Source organism: Paramormyrops kingsleyae, chromosome 1, assembly GCF_048594095.1.
Source record: "Paramormyrops kingsleyae isolate MSU_618 chromosome 1, PKINGS_0.4, whole genome shotgun sequence".
Lineage (NCBI taxonomy): Eukaryota > Metazoa > Chordata > Actinopteri > Osteoglossiformes > Mormyridae > Paramormyrops > Paramormyrops kingsleyae.
Window position 1 is genome coordinate 27216599 of NC_132797.1, and position 12827 is coordinate 27229425.

General features: G+C 40.6%; 1 protein-coding gene across 4 annotated transcripts; it reads left to right on the forward strand.

Moving 5' to 3' along the window:
- Nucleotides 1-865: 865 nt before the first annotated feature.
- On the forward strand, nt 866-9200 carry LOC111850018 (ADP-ribosyl cyclase/cyclic ADP-ribose hydrolase 1-like). 4 transcript variants are annotated; one of them, XM_023823417.2, is made up of 11 exons: nt 866-1115; nt 1389-1446; nt 2320-2470; nt 2770-2905; nt 4087-4213; nt 4301-4439; nt 4752-4834; nt 6116-6189; nt 6606-6698; nt 6827-6958; nt 8151-9200. In XM_023823417.2, the coding sequence occupies exons 3-11, from the start codon at nt 2461-2463 to the stop codon at nt 8224-8226; spliced, it is 870 nt and encodes a 289-aa protein (XP_023679185.2). In that variant the 5' UTR covers nt 866-1115; nt 1389-1446; nt 2320-2460; the 3' UTR covers nt 8227-9200. The 4 variants fall into 4 exon arrangements, with proteins under 4 accessions (XP_023679185.2, XP_023679187.2, XP_023679186.2 ...); XM_023823419.2 differs by having other exon boundaries at nt 2782-2905; XM_023823420.2 differs by having other exon boundaries at nt 867-1115; nt 6872-6958.
- The last annotated feature ends 3627 nt before the right edge of the window (nt 9201-12827 follow it).

The following is a 12827-nucleotide window of genomic DNA, read 5'->3' on the forward strand; positions in this document are numbered from 1 at the left end:
GCACAAATGGAACCCCATAGTTATCCCTGTATTCTAGGCCATGTTTTTCAAGAGTGTCAATTATCATTTTTGTTAGACCTCTGCATCTAAGTTTACTGCTGACTCAAAGTGTAAAAAACTGTCATGCATAGCACGTTGTAAAAGTATCATTGGCCGGGGCAGGCTAATGGTTAAAAGTTTATTACAAAGTAGTCCCCCTGTCTTTGTAGGGAAAGCCTGAGTGCTTGGTATCAAAGATGGTAAAACAGTGTTTAGTTCACTTTGAAACCTGCTTCTTATTCCTGAGAATTCATTGTTGTCCTGGTTGTGATGTGACAAGGGCCATGGTTCCAAAGTTAACATAGTTATTATTCAATGAGTTAGGTTTTCATATTTTCAGTAATACAATTTTAATATCCGATATGGCATCATATCCCAAATGAAAAAATGTCTACAGTGAAATGTAATCTGAGAAATTCAGCCACTAGAGGCCGCTATTGCTACAAGAAAAAGCAAACAATAATCTCATGAAGGATATGTAACAAGAATGTCAATAAAATTCATCTAGTTATTGCAAGAATAAAACAAAAGATTAATTAAGGCTTTGGACTGGGAGTGCAGGAAGCAATAACTATAGAGATAAGACCAAACTGTGTATACTCCAGGTGTCTCCTAGGTACCTGCTGGGGAAGACCCCACTTTTGGAGGATTTGGGATAGGATTTGAAAGGTTCCTTTGTAACGGATCGCAACTCTGATGTCTGGTGTGCTCCAAAAAGCTCCTGAAGTCCAGATGAGGGTTTGTGGAGCTGGTATTTTGGAGATAATGTGGAGTAAGGGGCAGTGACAGAATATCTCTGGACATGCCCAAGTTGTGTCATATGACCGTCTGCCTAATTTTATTACGGGGCGATCCTGCAGCCTCGTTTTGCAGGGAAACCAGTAAGCTCCATATGCCTCAGCTCAACAGAGATGTTTAAATAAGAGCGATAAATTCACCTGCGACAGTAACAAGGGGATGGATTGTATACAGGCACCTTAAAAACTGTCTACTCTGATCCTGTCCGGCGATTTTCCATCAAGCAAAAGTCTGTGCTGCTCAGACCCACCCCCTGGCATGTTTGTGCTGGTGAAATGGTGAGTACTCTGTGTTTCAGCCCACTTCTCTTACTGAAGTGTAGTGTAGGAAATGCAGTAAAGGCCATAGATCTTCTTAGTGATTCTCATGACTGAATCTGCTGTTCAAAATGATCAAAGGTGGGCAGAGTACAGAAAAATTCCACATCTTATACCAGAGATAGCAATATAGCCTACAATAAATTACCTAGCTAAGTTGAATAGGTTGAAATGTTGTGATAAAGCCATATAATAAAATTAAAGCTTACTTCTATATGTTTCTTCAAATTGGAGACTTGACTCTTGAATGCAGATAACAGGAAGGCACAGCAGAAATTACATGACGACAAAGGTATGCTTTTAAAAGTTCTCGCGGGTGAGGCCATGGATGTACTACTTCTGTAATCAAGACATCTCTGCAAGCTACATGATTGTTAGGGGTTACTCATTTTTATATATAATAAATCACCAATTTAGGAGCAATTTCATATGATTGGCTATGGAAAATAAACAGTCCAATCGCTGTTAATAGCTTCAAAAGAGGGGAAAATAAGAGCCAATAAAATTAGTAGGCTAAGTTAGGGAAATAGATACATTTGCAAGACAAAACAGTGGAAGTATTTTTACAGCATTTCATATGTACAAGAAGAACAAGTAAATGAATACCAGCTTAATAATGTATTCATGTACATATTGTGTCTGCCCTCTTGTCATGTCGCAATGTGTGGTTCATGTCCAACCCCCATGTTTGCACTCGTGCACTTAATCTGCACTTTACTCCTGTAATTGTATAAATACAGCCCCATGTGTCTTATGTTGCACAGTGGTCCTGGGAAACAATGTCTCATACCACTATATACTTGTATGACTGGCATGACAATAAAGTCCACTTGCCTTGACTTGACTACAAAGAGTATTTGTAGTTTTGTTACTACTGTATATACCCCTGAGCAAGATGATTCTCTCCCCAAGATTACACAGGGACAGTATGGCTTTGTAACCCTAGAGGGTTTTAGGGTTCAATCCAAGTGGTGTAATTCTGGGCAAGTGTATGTTGGTTCAAGAGCAATATCATCAGTATAAGGGGCGATGCAGCTTCAGCAAGCTTCAGCAGATAAACAGATTACCCTGAATCAGCTTTTTGCCTGCAGCTGACTCAGGCATTGCAGGAACTCAGACGGAATGCACTCCCTGCTTAATGATACAGATGTTCCTTTTTTGAAAGGGGAATGAAGACTCAATGGGATGTGAGTGACCCAGTGCACAGAACAAACATTCACTGTTCCGGAGTCGTTGCCAGTGTGTCCAGACTGACCTCACTGCTCGCAGGCATATAGCTGAAACTCAGGCTATCCAGATTTCCAGCATGATTGCCGGTGAGTTCAGGGTAGTCAGAGAAATATCAGATATAAAGGTTATGTTATATTTCAGTAAACATCCTGCTGTTACAATATAGATTAATTTATGACTGGTGGAGACATTTCCTGTTTCATAACTGTCTTTGAATTCAAGGCAATGCATATAAAAAAGAATGTATATAACCACCCATACATGGAGGAACATAATGCTCAGTTTTATTGTTGTTTTTAGAATGAGGGTTAATAAACTTGCATCAGTTACATTTTTAACCTTTTTAATATGTATCCATTCTTTGGATTATCTGCCCCATACACACACCATCTGCCAGCTGCTCTCATGCTCCTGCTCCTCTTCGATGACCTGAGCGCTGACATGGGGACGACTCCCAACCTCAAGCAGATCGTCCTGGGACGGTGCTTCAGCTATGTGACACTCATTAGTCCTGGTTCTAGGTAAAATGGGGAGAGTGGGGGCGCAGGGGTGGGATCAGAAACGGTGATTTATTCAACAGCATCACATTTGAGAACAGGTATACTTTGAATGACACTGATCAAACTTCTCTGTTTCTATAAATATGGGAGAATGGTATGGTATATAAATTCCTCGTATTTATGGTCAATGTTTGGTTTCAGCTCCTTAGTTTGTCTACTTCATGTCCTCTCTTTTCATAGTGCTATAATTGCACATGCTCAGAACCTGTTCTTCAAAAAAATAATTTCTTTAGTGATTTTGTTTATCTCAGATTTCAGTCACTCATAGTTTATGAATCTCATAAAGTAAAAATATGAACATCTTAACTCAGGCATAAAATTTTCAAAGCTGTTTTCAGTTCTCCTCCAGGATTGAGATGAATTTTCTAATTCCTGGGTATTAAAAATGATCATTGCAATGACTGTTCTGTCCGTGATTTACTGTGTCAAAACATCTTCTGTACTTTTTGTGCTATTTCACTATCAGTCAGCAAATAAAGATGCTGATTAAGACGCAATTGCTATTTTCTGTGACACATTGTAATGTACACACAACACTGACCTCAAGTGGTAGCAACAAACATAGCAATCTGTGCCCTAGTCTTGTTCTACATTTCTGTGATTCTTCACTCAGTAATAAGGTTTCCTGCTCAGTTTTAATCATAAAGTTAGGATTCACATTATGTTCATTACTTATTATGTAATGTTCAAATTTGCATGCAATAATAAGGAAAACTAGGAAAAATAATGTTGTAATGATTTTGTCATTATCTAATCTTCATATAATACTACCTAATATTTTTTCAATTTTCTTCTGTCGGTATGCTTTTCTCATTTGGGGGTAGTCTAGTGGTCAGGATTTACTGCCCTCACCACTATGCCCCAGGTTCAAATCCCAGTTGAGGAATGCCTTTTTTCATCTGGGATCAATATCAAGTCAAAGTTTATTTATGAAATGCACAACAGTACTGAAACCAGAAAAAAAGATGCAGGCATTGAAAGTTTATCCATTAGCTCCCTATAATAAGTTAATAAGAAGTTGAAATAAGAATTAAATGACAATAAATAATACAGTTAATCTTGTCTTTATCTTATTTCGGATTCAGAGCTTGTAAGCGTATATGTTTTTGTGTGTTTGTTTGTGTGTGTGTGGGGCTGCTCAGGTATAACTGTGAGGAGATCTGGAGGGAGTTCCGGAATGCGGTGATCCAGAGAGCGCCTTGCAACGTCAGAGTGAAGGACTACAGCCGCATGTTCCACGCATCTCCCCAAGCCCTCCCCTGTGACACAGTCAGTCTCACTGATGTTCACACCCACACCACAATGCACCAGCACCATCTTCTTGCAGCTTGTGTGAGACATGTTCCTGCTTGCCAGCTCCTCTTCTGGAGTAAGACCCGGGAGTTTGTACACAGCTACTCAGCCATCACACGCCGTTTCTGCACCCTGGAAGACACTCTGGTTGGATATATGTTCAACGACCTGATCTGGTGTGGACAGAAAGAGAAACACAGAGGTGAGGCCTATCCAGAGACGTAGCTAAAAATTCTTTGGTAGAAAATGTCAACCCCCAGTAGAATTTGCTCGCCATGGTGGGGGTACAATTTACCAAGCAGACCCCCCCCCTGCCCCCTTAATTTTTGCGCAGCGTCAGATACAATGTCATGTAGATGTCAGGGTCATTATGGAGAAGAATGTAAACTTCATCTCTCCCTCCCAATGAGTATTTTTCTCTCCCACTGAGTATTTGCTAGAAAGTTCTCCCTGACATCTGTTTGCCAAAAAACATGCAAAACTCACACACTACTTCTCTATGTGTTTCTGTAAGGGTTCGACTTCATGTCCTGTCCAGAGTGGTCAACCTGCGCAAACCACCCAGTGTACTCCCTGTGGAAGCAAGCATCACAGAATGTGAGCATGTGACCACAATTTGTTACAGAGCAACACAACCAGTGCTAAACCGGTGAAGTCTGAAGCCTTCCTGCTGTACTGCTGATGGGAAACTATGTGCTGTAAGGCAGTGATATGGTGTCACGTTCATTTGGTCACATGCGTGGGCATCCTGAAGCACTGATGAGCCCCATTACAACCTTATTAGTAATACAACAATCTTCTATTTTCTCACTCAGCAAGACAGACGAGGTCCTTGTGTTTATATGCCCTGATCCATAGACATTCATATTGTTTTCCACTGCCTGGCCCCCTTGCTAAAGTTAAAACAGCTGCCCTCTTTGTCCATTCCCCTCCTTTAGTTTGTTAAACCCTCAAAGCCCCAGTAGATTCCCTGTCCATTCCTCCCATTCCCCTGTCACATGGATCCTCCCAAAGCAAATCTCACAGTCATTTAAACGTCTCTGAAAACTGACTGGGGTATGTATCCTCTCCCCAGCCCTAACAGCTATTAGAGCTGCTGGCTAAAGCACAGCCCAAAAAACGGCTTCTTCCTGTCCCAGCTGTGCATACATTTAAAATGAATTACACGTCCCCAGAAAAGAAAGCTAGCAGCTTAATGTTTATCAAATGTTATGGCTTGCTATGCAGTACCTCAGACGCAAGATTTTGGGCTGATTGTCTTGGGTCCCCCTGTATCATGTTGCTTTGAGTCTTCCTTATAGCTAAAAGTATCCTTTGTATCTTGTATTATTTTCCTAAAATTACTTATGCCCTAAGATCCCACACCGTGAAGGAGAACACAGACATCTTGATCGATTCGGTCAGGTCCAATTCTATTAGGCTGATGTAGTCCGTTTCTGATCAACCCTCTTCTCTGAGTTCTTAATGTATTAACCAGATAACCCAACCATTACTACAAATTCCCAGTCCCATATCTGCCATCACTGAAGTACATTCATATGTAATTGTATTTTTCTTCTCATATTTGTATATTTACTGATGCAGTTCTTCTATTAAGAAGTCAGAAATTACTAGATAAATGTTTCTCATGCTGGCAAATTCTCCTCTTAGCTACTGGACGTTCACTGTACTTGATAAAAGATAAAATAATTGACAGAGATTCAAAGAGATGGAAATACATAAGCTTTCTGCAGGTCTTTCCTCCAACACGCCATCCTGCATCTGAGGCTAACATCATCCCATGTCTGATGGTTTCTTCCTCCACCATCCCTAAACTGTCTTCATTGCACTGGATCTGTCTGCATATCATACAGTGATGATTTCTGTCCACCTTCTTAGTTTGCAGCTTCTGCGTGTGGAAACATCACTGTCATACTGAATGGCTCCATGGAGAATGCCTTCAACAGGACAAGGTGGGGGCTGTCCTTAATCTCACTCATCAGAGTTTGTGAGGCACCTGGCAGTTTACTGTACTGCATGTTTGCAGGTTACTGAAGTAACACATGAATCACATATATCCTTTTGATCAACACATATCTCTGCACTGTCAACAGTTCTAACATCATGGCATTTTGAAGTATGTCTACACATAGATTACGTATTTCTCTATTATAACTTCTTATTGCTGAACTTGCAATGGTTGTTCTTTCTATAAACCACTTGATCTACCAAGTTTTTACCAAGTGCACAAATGTAAGTTTAACTGCAGAGACAAACAAACTGGACATTTAACTGTTGTTTAACTGTTTTGAAGTCTGCCAGTGCTCCAGTATACTAATGTGGAGGACAGGTATTCATTCTGGTTCTGGTTCTATAACCATATTCATAGCATGTTTGGGAGTGTGGAGTTGGACGGCCTGAACCCCAGGATGGTGAACCATGTCAACATCAAGGTGGTAGCCAACCTGGAGGGCCCAATCATGTAGGTGTGACCAGCAGGGCTTTAGCCTCTACGTATCAAATTCTCATCACTTCCATGTGTGAACCCTAAAGCAATCAACCCATGACAGAAAACGCAATCCCTTATGCACTTGTCCTTCCTTATGTCAGCCTCTGTCTCTGCCTCTGTGGACTTCTGTGTGTCTCCATCGCTAGAGACTCCTGCACAAAAGGATCCATTCTGAACCTCATCCAGATCCTGAAGACCAGAGGGTTTCGGTGGACCTGCACTGATACAGATATGTAAGTAGAGCTTTCCACGTGGATCAATATTATATACACTATATGGACAAAAGTACTGGGATGCCTGACCATTACACCCACAGGAATTTTATGACATTCCATTCTAAATCCATAAGCATCAATATGGAGTTTGTCCACCCTTTGTAGCTATAACAGCTGCTTCTGGGAAGGCTTTCCACAAGATTTTGGAGTGTGTCTGTGGTCATTTTTGCCCATTCATCTAGAAGACCATTTGTGATGTCAGGCACTGATGCTGGATGTGAAGACCTGGCTCACAATCTCCATTCTAGTTCATCCTAAAGGCACTTGATGGGGTTGAGGTCAGGGCTCTGTGTGGGCCAGTTAAGTTCTTCCACACCAAACTTACCCAGCCATGTCTTTATAGACCTCACTTTATGCACTGGGGCACAGTCAGGCGGGAACAATTCCATGCTTCCGATTTTGGGGGGACAGTTTGGGGAAGGCCCTATTCTGTTCCAGCCTATGGATTTAGAATGGAATGTCATAAAAGTTCCTGTAGGTGTAATGACCACATGGCCCAATACTTTAGTCCATATAGTGTGTAGATCAGCGGTGGCCAATCTTATCCAGAAAGGGCCACAGTGTATGTGGGTTTTCGCTGCAACTCCCTAATTAGATTACTAATTAGAGGACTGATTGACTGAAGAGTCCTCACACCTGGGTTTGAACAGCTGACCTAAAGGTTATCCCAAAAACCTGCACACACACTGGCCCTTTGTGAATAAGATTGGCCACCCCTGGCGTAGATTGTTGATTATATATGTAGATTATACTGTGTCACATATCCTCCTGAGACCCCACCCATTCATTTATGTCCATTGTAGTGGACATTTTGTTTTTGCATCTTTTCACTGATGTAAGGAAACATATTTATTCCTGTTGTACACTAAAGAGGACAAGCTGTGAAATTAAAAATAAAAATAAATTTGAAAAAATCTAACTTGTAAGATATCTTATTTCCTCCAAAGACAAATAACCTACAATTGAAGGGCACTTTTTTCCTTGGGTCTCGGGAGGATATACCTGTGCAATTTTCATAGATCTTTTATATGTACATTTTTAGTTATATGTAACACTGCAGTTCAGTAGTTCCTACACTGTTTAAGGTACTGCAGCAAACAGGAATGAGACAGTAAGTGCAGAATGTCTTCTATGCCTTATGTACCAACAGGACACTGCTGATTCTTCAGTGCATTCAGAACCCAAGACAGCTGTCATGCCAGATATTCCACAACAAAATGCTATAGAATGCTGGGCGCCCTCTGCTGGAACAAAGGACACAGTCATTAAAACGCTGTATTATCAGTTATATCACTGGAAGCTTGTGGAAAGGAAGTAACAGCTTCTACTAACATCTCATCTAGATATCTACCTGTTCTAGGCTGCATAGGGCTCGGAGTGGGGATAGATCCCATTTGAGCTGCACCTATAGCAGCATGTGGCTCAGTGGACTAAGCCTCTGTGCCTGTCATCTGAAGGTTGCCGGTTCAAACCTGGATTTGGTATGTGTGTGGGCCCTTCAGCAAAGCCCTTAACCCCCAGTGTGCTGGGTGCTGCAGTGGGAGGCTGCCCTTTATGGCCAGCAAGATGGAGGAGGTGAAAAGAGAATTTTCCCATCGGGATCAATAAAAGTATCATTGTTTTTTTTTTTATTATGAATGGTTTTTAATTATCTGTGTCATAGAAGACTCATTCTGACAGGCTGTTTAGCAAACTCCTGAAGTACTATGTCAGAGGGCATTGATTAGATTAGAGACTTGGAAGCCGTACAGCTTTTACCAAGGCAATGTCCATGTGTGTGATTGTGATTTCAAAACGCCTTGGTGTGACCTTTAAATATGTAAATATTAAGTCTGAAGTTGTTAAGTTTTGACTTTTGGAGTTCATTTGACGCAGTAAAAACACAGCTCCAATAATCTCCAGGGTGCAAAGTTCATTACACAGTTTTTATGAACAAACTGCGTGTTTATAATGCCTTTAATTTCTTTTGGTCGCCTGTTTCACGATCTACCAAATGACTTCATTACAGGTGTGTTTGTACATTGATACATTGTGTGTTTGTACATTGAATCCCCTGAAATGCATTTTATAAGGAAGTTTCAGGTTATCCCTGATGTTTAACACATGCTATTAACTACTGCATACATATGATTTATGATATGCCATGCTGGACAGTTGTCTGCTGTATAATCTTTATTAATAAAAGTTCCATATATCAAAATTCACATGCCTGATTTCTGCACTTTATATTCCCTATAATAATATAATTATAGAATTAAGAGTCATTAATATCATTTTATTTTCTGAATATATGAGCAATCCCTGAATATTGCTGAAAAACTACAGTGCAGGTGTAGTTTCCATGCATGGAACATTAATAAACTGATATTTCGCACGTTTTGGCTGTATCTCTATACAGTGTAAATATATAATATTTTAGTGCATTAGTCAAGGGTGCTAATGATTCTGGAGACCATTGTAAAATGTATTCACTTTTTAGCTATGTTTTTTTTATCTAGATCAGTCAATGAAGAAAAACCTGGTCCGGACATACACATGTGCACAATATGTTAAGTAGAATGTGAGCATTGTTAGAGTAACATTAGAATGAGTGGCAGGAGCTCTGACCCATCCTCCAGGTCAGCCAGTGAATGCAGTCGGAAATTCCTATTCGTGTGGGCTGCATTTGGCTGACACTGACTCCCAGCGGTTACATTTCTCTGAGCCAATGACTAAGGGATTTGGAAAAGCTGTCTGTCAGTAAACAATCTCGGCGCCTGCCATCCTCACTGTTTTTGTCTCTCTGACTTCCACACCACGCCAAATATACAACCCTACAAATATGTTTCGAGGCGGGTTCTAACTTGTAAGTTTGCTATCTGCCTACGTGCCTTGATCAACAGCATTTTACCATTTTACCACGTGGCTACGTGCCTATGGAGCAGAATTGGTGCCACCTTAAAATGCAGAGATGACTTCGCCATGCGTGGGAAAACGCGACGTATTGTTTTACAGTGATCAGCACACAGAAATCGTGCCATGTGGAAATGCAATGGACAATAGAACGTGAAACAATGAAAAGCAAAACCATGATTCAATTGTTTTGCATCATATTTAACTATCATCCAGAAATTTTTTTTTGAATGGTTTACATTACATTACAGTTGAACAAAGAAATCGCGCCACATCACACCAAAATGCAACGGTCATCTTTGCTTTGTTGTACTGGCTCATTTTCATCTTCCAAAAGTACATGCTGATATCGTGCTGTGCTGTGGTGTCTTGGAAATCTTGGCCAATTACAGCCACCGCCTGTCGCAAGTGTTCCGGGAGCCACTCTCTTTATAAATGGCATTTGCGTTGCATTTGCATTTCAAGGTGGCACAAATTCCACTTCATACATGCCTTGTCTGGATATCAGAATATACTCTTTATCTATATATGCAACTCGTACACAGACCTGACTTATGTTCCATGTACCTTGATATTTTTTGTTACCAATAAACTGTGAAAGTGTTTTCCAAATCAGAGGTCAGAAGCTGCTCGTGTAGATGCAAATTCAGTCTTTATTGCAACAATGAGGTTACAACCAAGGCCAGACACTTGCAAGTGTGTCCAATACTGTTTTACACCAATTTTTATACAAGTTCTTATTATTTAACAATATCTCATCACTTGAGCGTCATCATTCCTTCAACCATTGACAATCATTGTTTTCTCCCTTGATCCACACCCCTAGGTGATGTTTGTCCATCATTTCTTTTACTGTTTGGCAGTGTCCCCCTGCCCTGCAGACCCATCAGCACCCTCCAGTTCCCTAGACCCCTCAGTGCCACCTAGTACCCAGGGTCCTCCAAGGCTTGGGAGAACCCACATCCTTGGGGCATTACCCTACATCCTGCCCCCCCCCCCCCCCCCAAACCTTCCTCTGTTCCCACCTGTTCTGTCCCAGGACCATTGCATTTTGGTGTGATGTGGCGCGATTTCTTCATTTAACTGTGTGTAATGTAATCCATTCTAATTTTTTTTTTCTGGATGATAGTTAAACTATGAATGTACCCTTATAAAGGTTATGTTGACCAGAAAGTCTTTGGAACATTACCATGAAAGGTGGCAGCTAAGTGGTTGTTCCCTTGACCTCAATAATAAAGTGAAGTCACATACAAAGGCATCAGTCCGTATTGTCATAAATTTCTTCAACATTACATTGTAATGATTACATCATGGGTATTTGGCACGCTTTTTAATAATATCATAATGATTATATTCTACATTGTATAGTCCTAAATAATATTCCATTAAAGCTTGAGTAATAATGTGCCTGGTGACTTCCGCAAACAGAAGTCTTAATGCTAAGTGCAGATATACAAAAACACCAGTTACCGGACTATGTTTCTAAAGAGACACAAAGATATATTTAAATATTAGCAAAATGCACAATAAATAGCCTGGTGTCTGTGTGTGTGTGTGTGTGTGAGCGTGTGTGTGCGTGTGTGTGTGCTTGAACGTATACATTGTGCAACTATTTTGTGCATACGTCTATGTGGTTTGTAACGCTACGTTGGATATATTAAGGCGTGGTTGTTTTTTCCAAGAATAGTTTTACTTTAATTTACGACCCCATTTCCAATGAAGTTGGGATGTAGGGTAAATTGTAAATAACAACAGAATGCAATGACACAGAAATCTCATAAACTGATAGAACATATAAAACATATAAAATGTTTAAAGTGAGACATTTTGCTATTTAGTGAAAAATATTGGCTCATTTTGAATTTCATGACAGCAACACGTCTCAAAAAAGTTGGGACGGGGGCAATAGGAGGCTGGAAAAGTTAGTGGTAGAAAAACCCAACAGCTGGAAGAACAATTTGCAAATAATTAGGTCAATTGGCAACAGGTCAGTAACATGACTGGGTATAAAAAGAGCATCTTAGAGTTGCAGTGTCTTTCAGAAGTAAAGATGGACAGAGGATCACCAATCCCCCTAATACTGCATCGACAAATAGTGGAGCAATTTCAGGAAAAAAGTTCCTCGGTGTAAAATTGCAAAGAAATTGCAAAGAAAATATCATCATCTACAGTACATAATATAATCAAAAGATTCAGAGAATCTGGAGAAATCTCTGTGTGTAAGGGACAAGTATTCTGGATGCCCATGATCTTCAGACCCTTAGGCAGCACTGCCTCACAAATAGGCATGATTCTGCAATGGAAATCACTAAATGGGCTCAGGAATATTTCCAGAAAACATTATCAGTGAACACAATTCGCCATGCCATCCAAAGATGCCAGTTAAAACTCTGTCACTCAAAGAAGAAGCTGTATTTGAACATGATCCAGAAGCGCTGATGTCTTCTCTGGGCCAAAGCTCATTTAAAATGGACTGTGGCTAAGTGGAAAACTGTTCTGTGGACAGACGAATCTAAATTTGAAATTCTTCTTGGAAACCAGGGATGCCGTATCATCCAGACTAGAAAGGAAAAGGACCACCCAGTATGTTATCGGCGCTCAGTTCAAAAGCCAGCATCTCTGATGTATGGGAGTGCATTAGTACATATGGCATGGGCAGCTTGCATATCTGGAAAGGCACCATCAATGCTGAAAGGTATATCCAGGTTCTAGAGAAACATATGCTGCCATCCTGACGACATCTCTTTCAGGGAAGATCTTCCATTTTCCAACGTGACAATGCCAAACCACACACTGCATCAATTACAACATAATGGATTCGTGGAAGAAGGGTCCGGGTACTGAACTAGCCTGCCAGTGGTCCAGATCTTTCACTCATTGAGAACATTTGGCGCATCATAAAACGAAAAATACGACACAGAAGACCTAGGACAGT

What these genes read in the sequence shown, in the direction of transcription:
- LOC111850018 (XM_023823417.2), top strand. An exon ending in AAGCCCTCCCCTGTGACACA is followed by an intron (nt 4,214 to 4,300) that starts GTCAGTCTCACT and finishes CCTGCTTGCCAG; the next exon opens with CTCCTCTTCTGGAGTAAGAC. An exon ending in AACCTGGAGGGCCCAATCAT is followed by an intron (nt 6,699 to 6,826) that starts GTAGGTGTGACC and finishes TCCTTATGTCAG; the next exon opens with CCTCTGTCTCTGCCTCTGTG.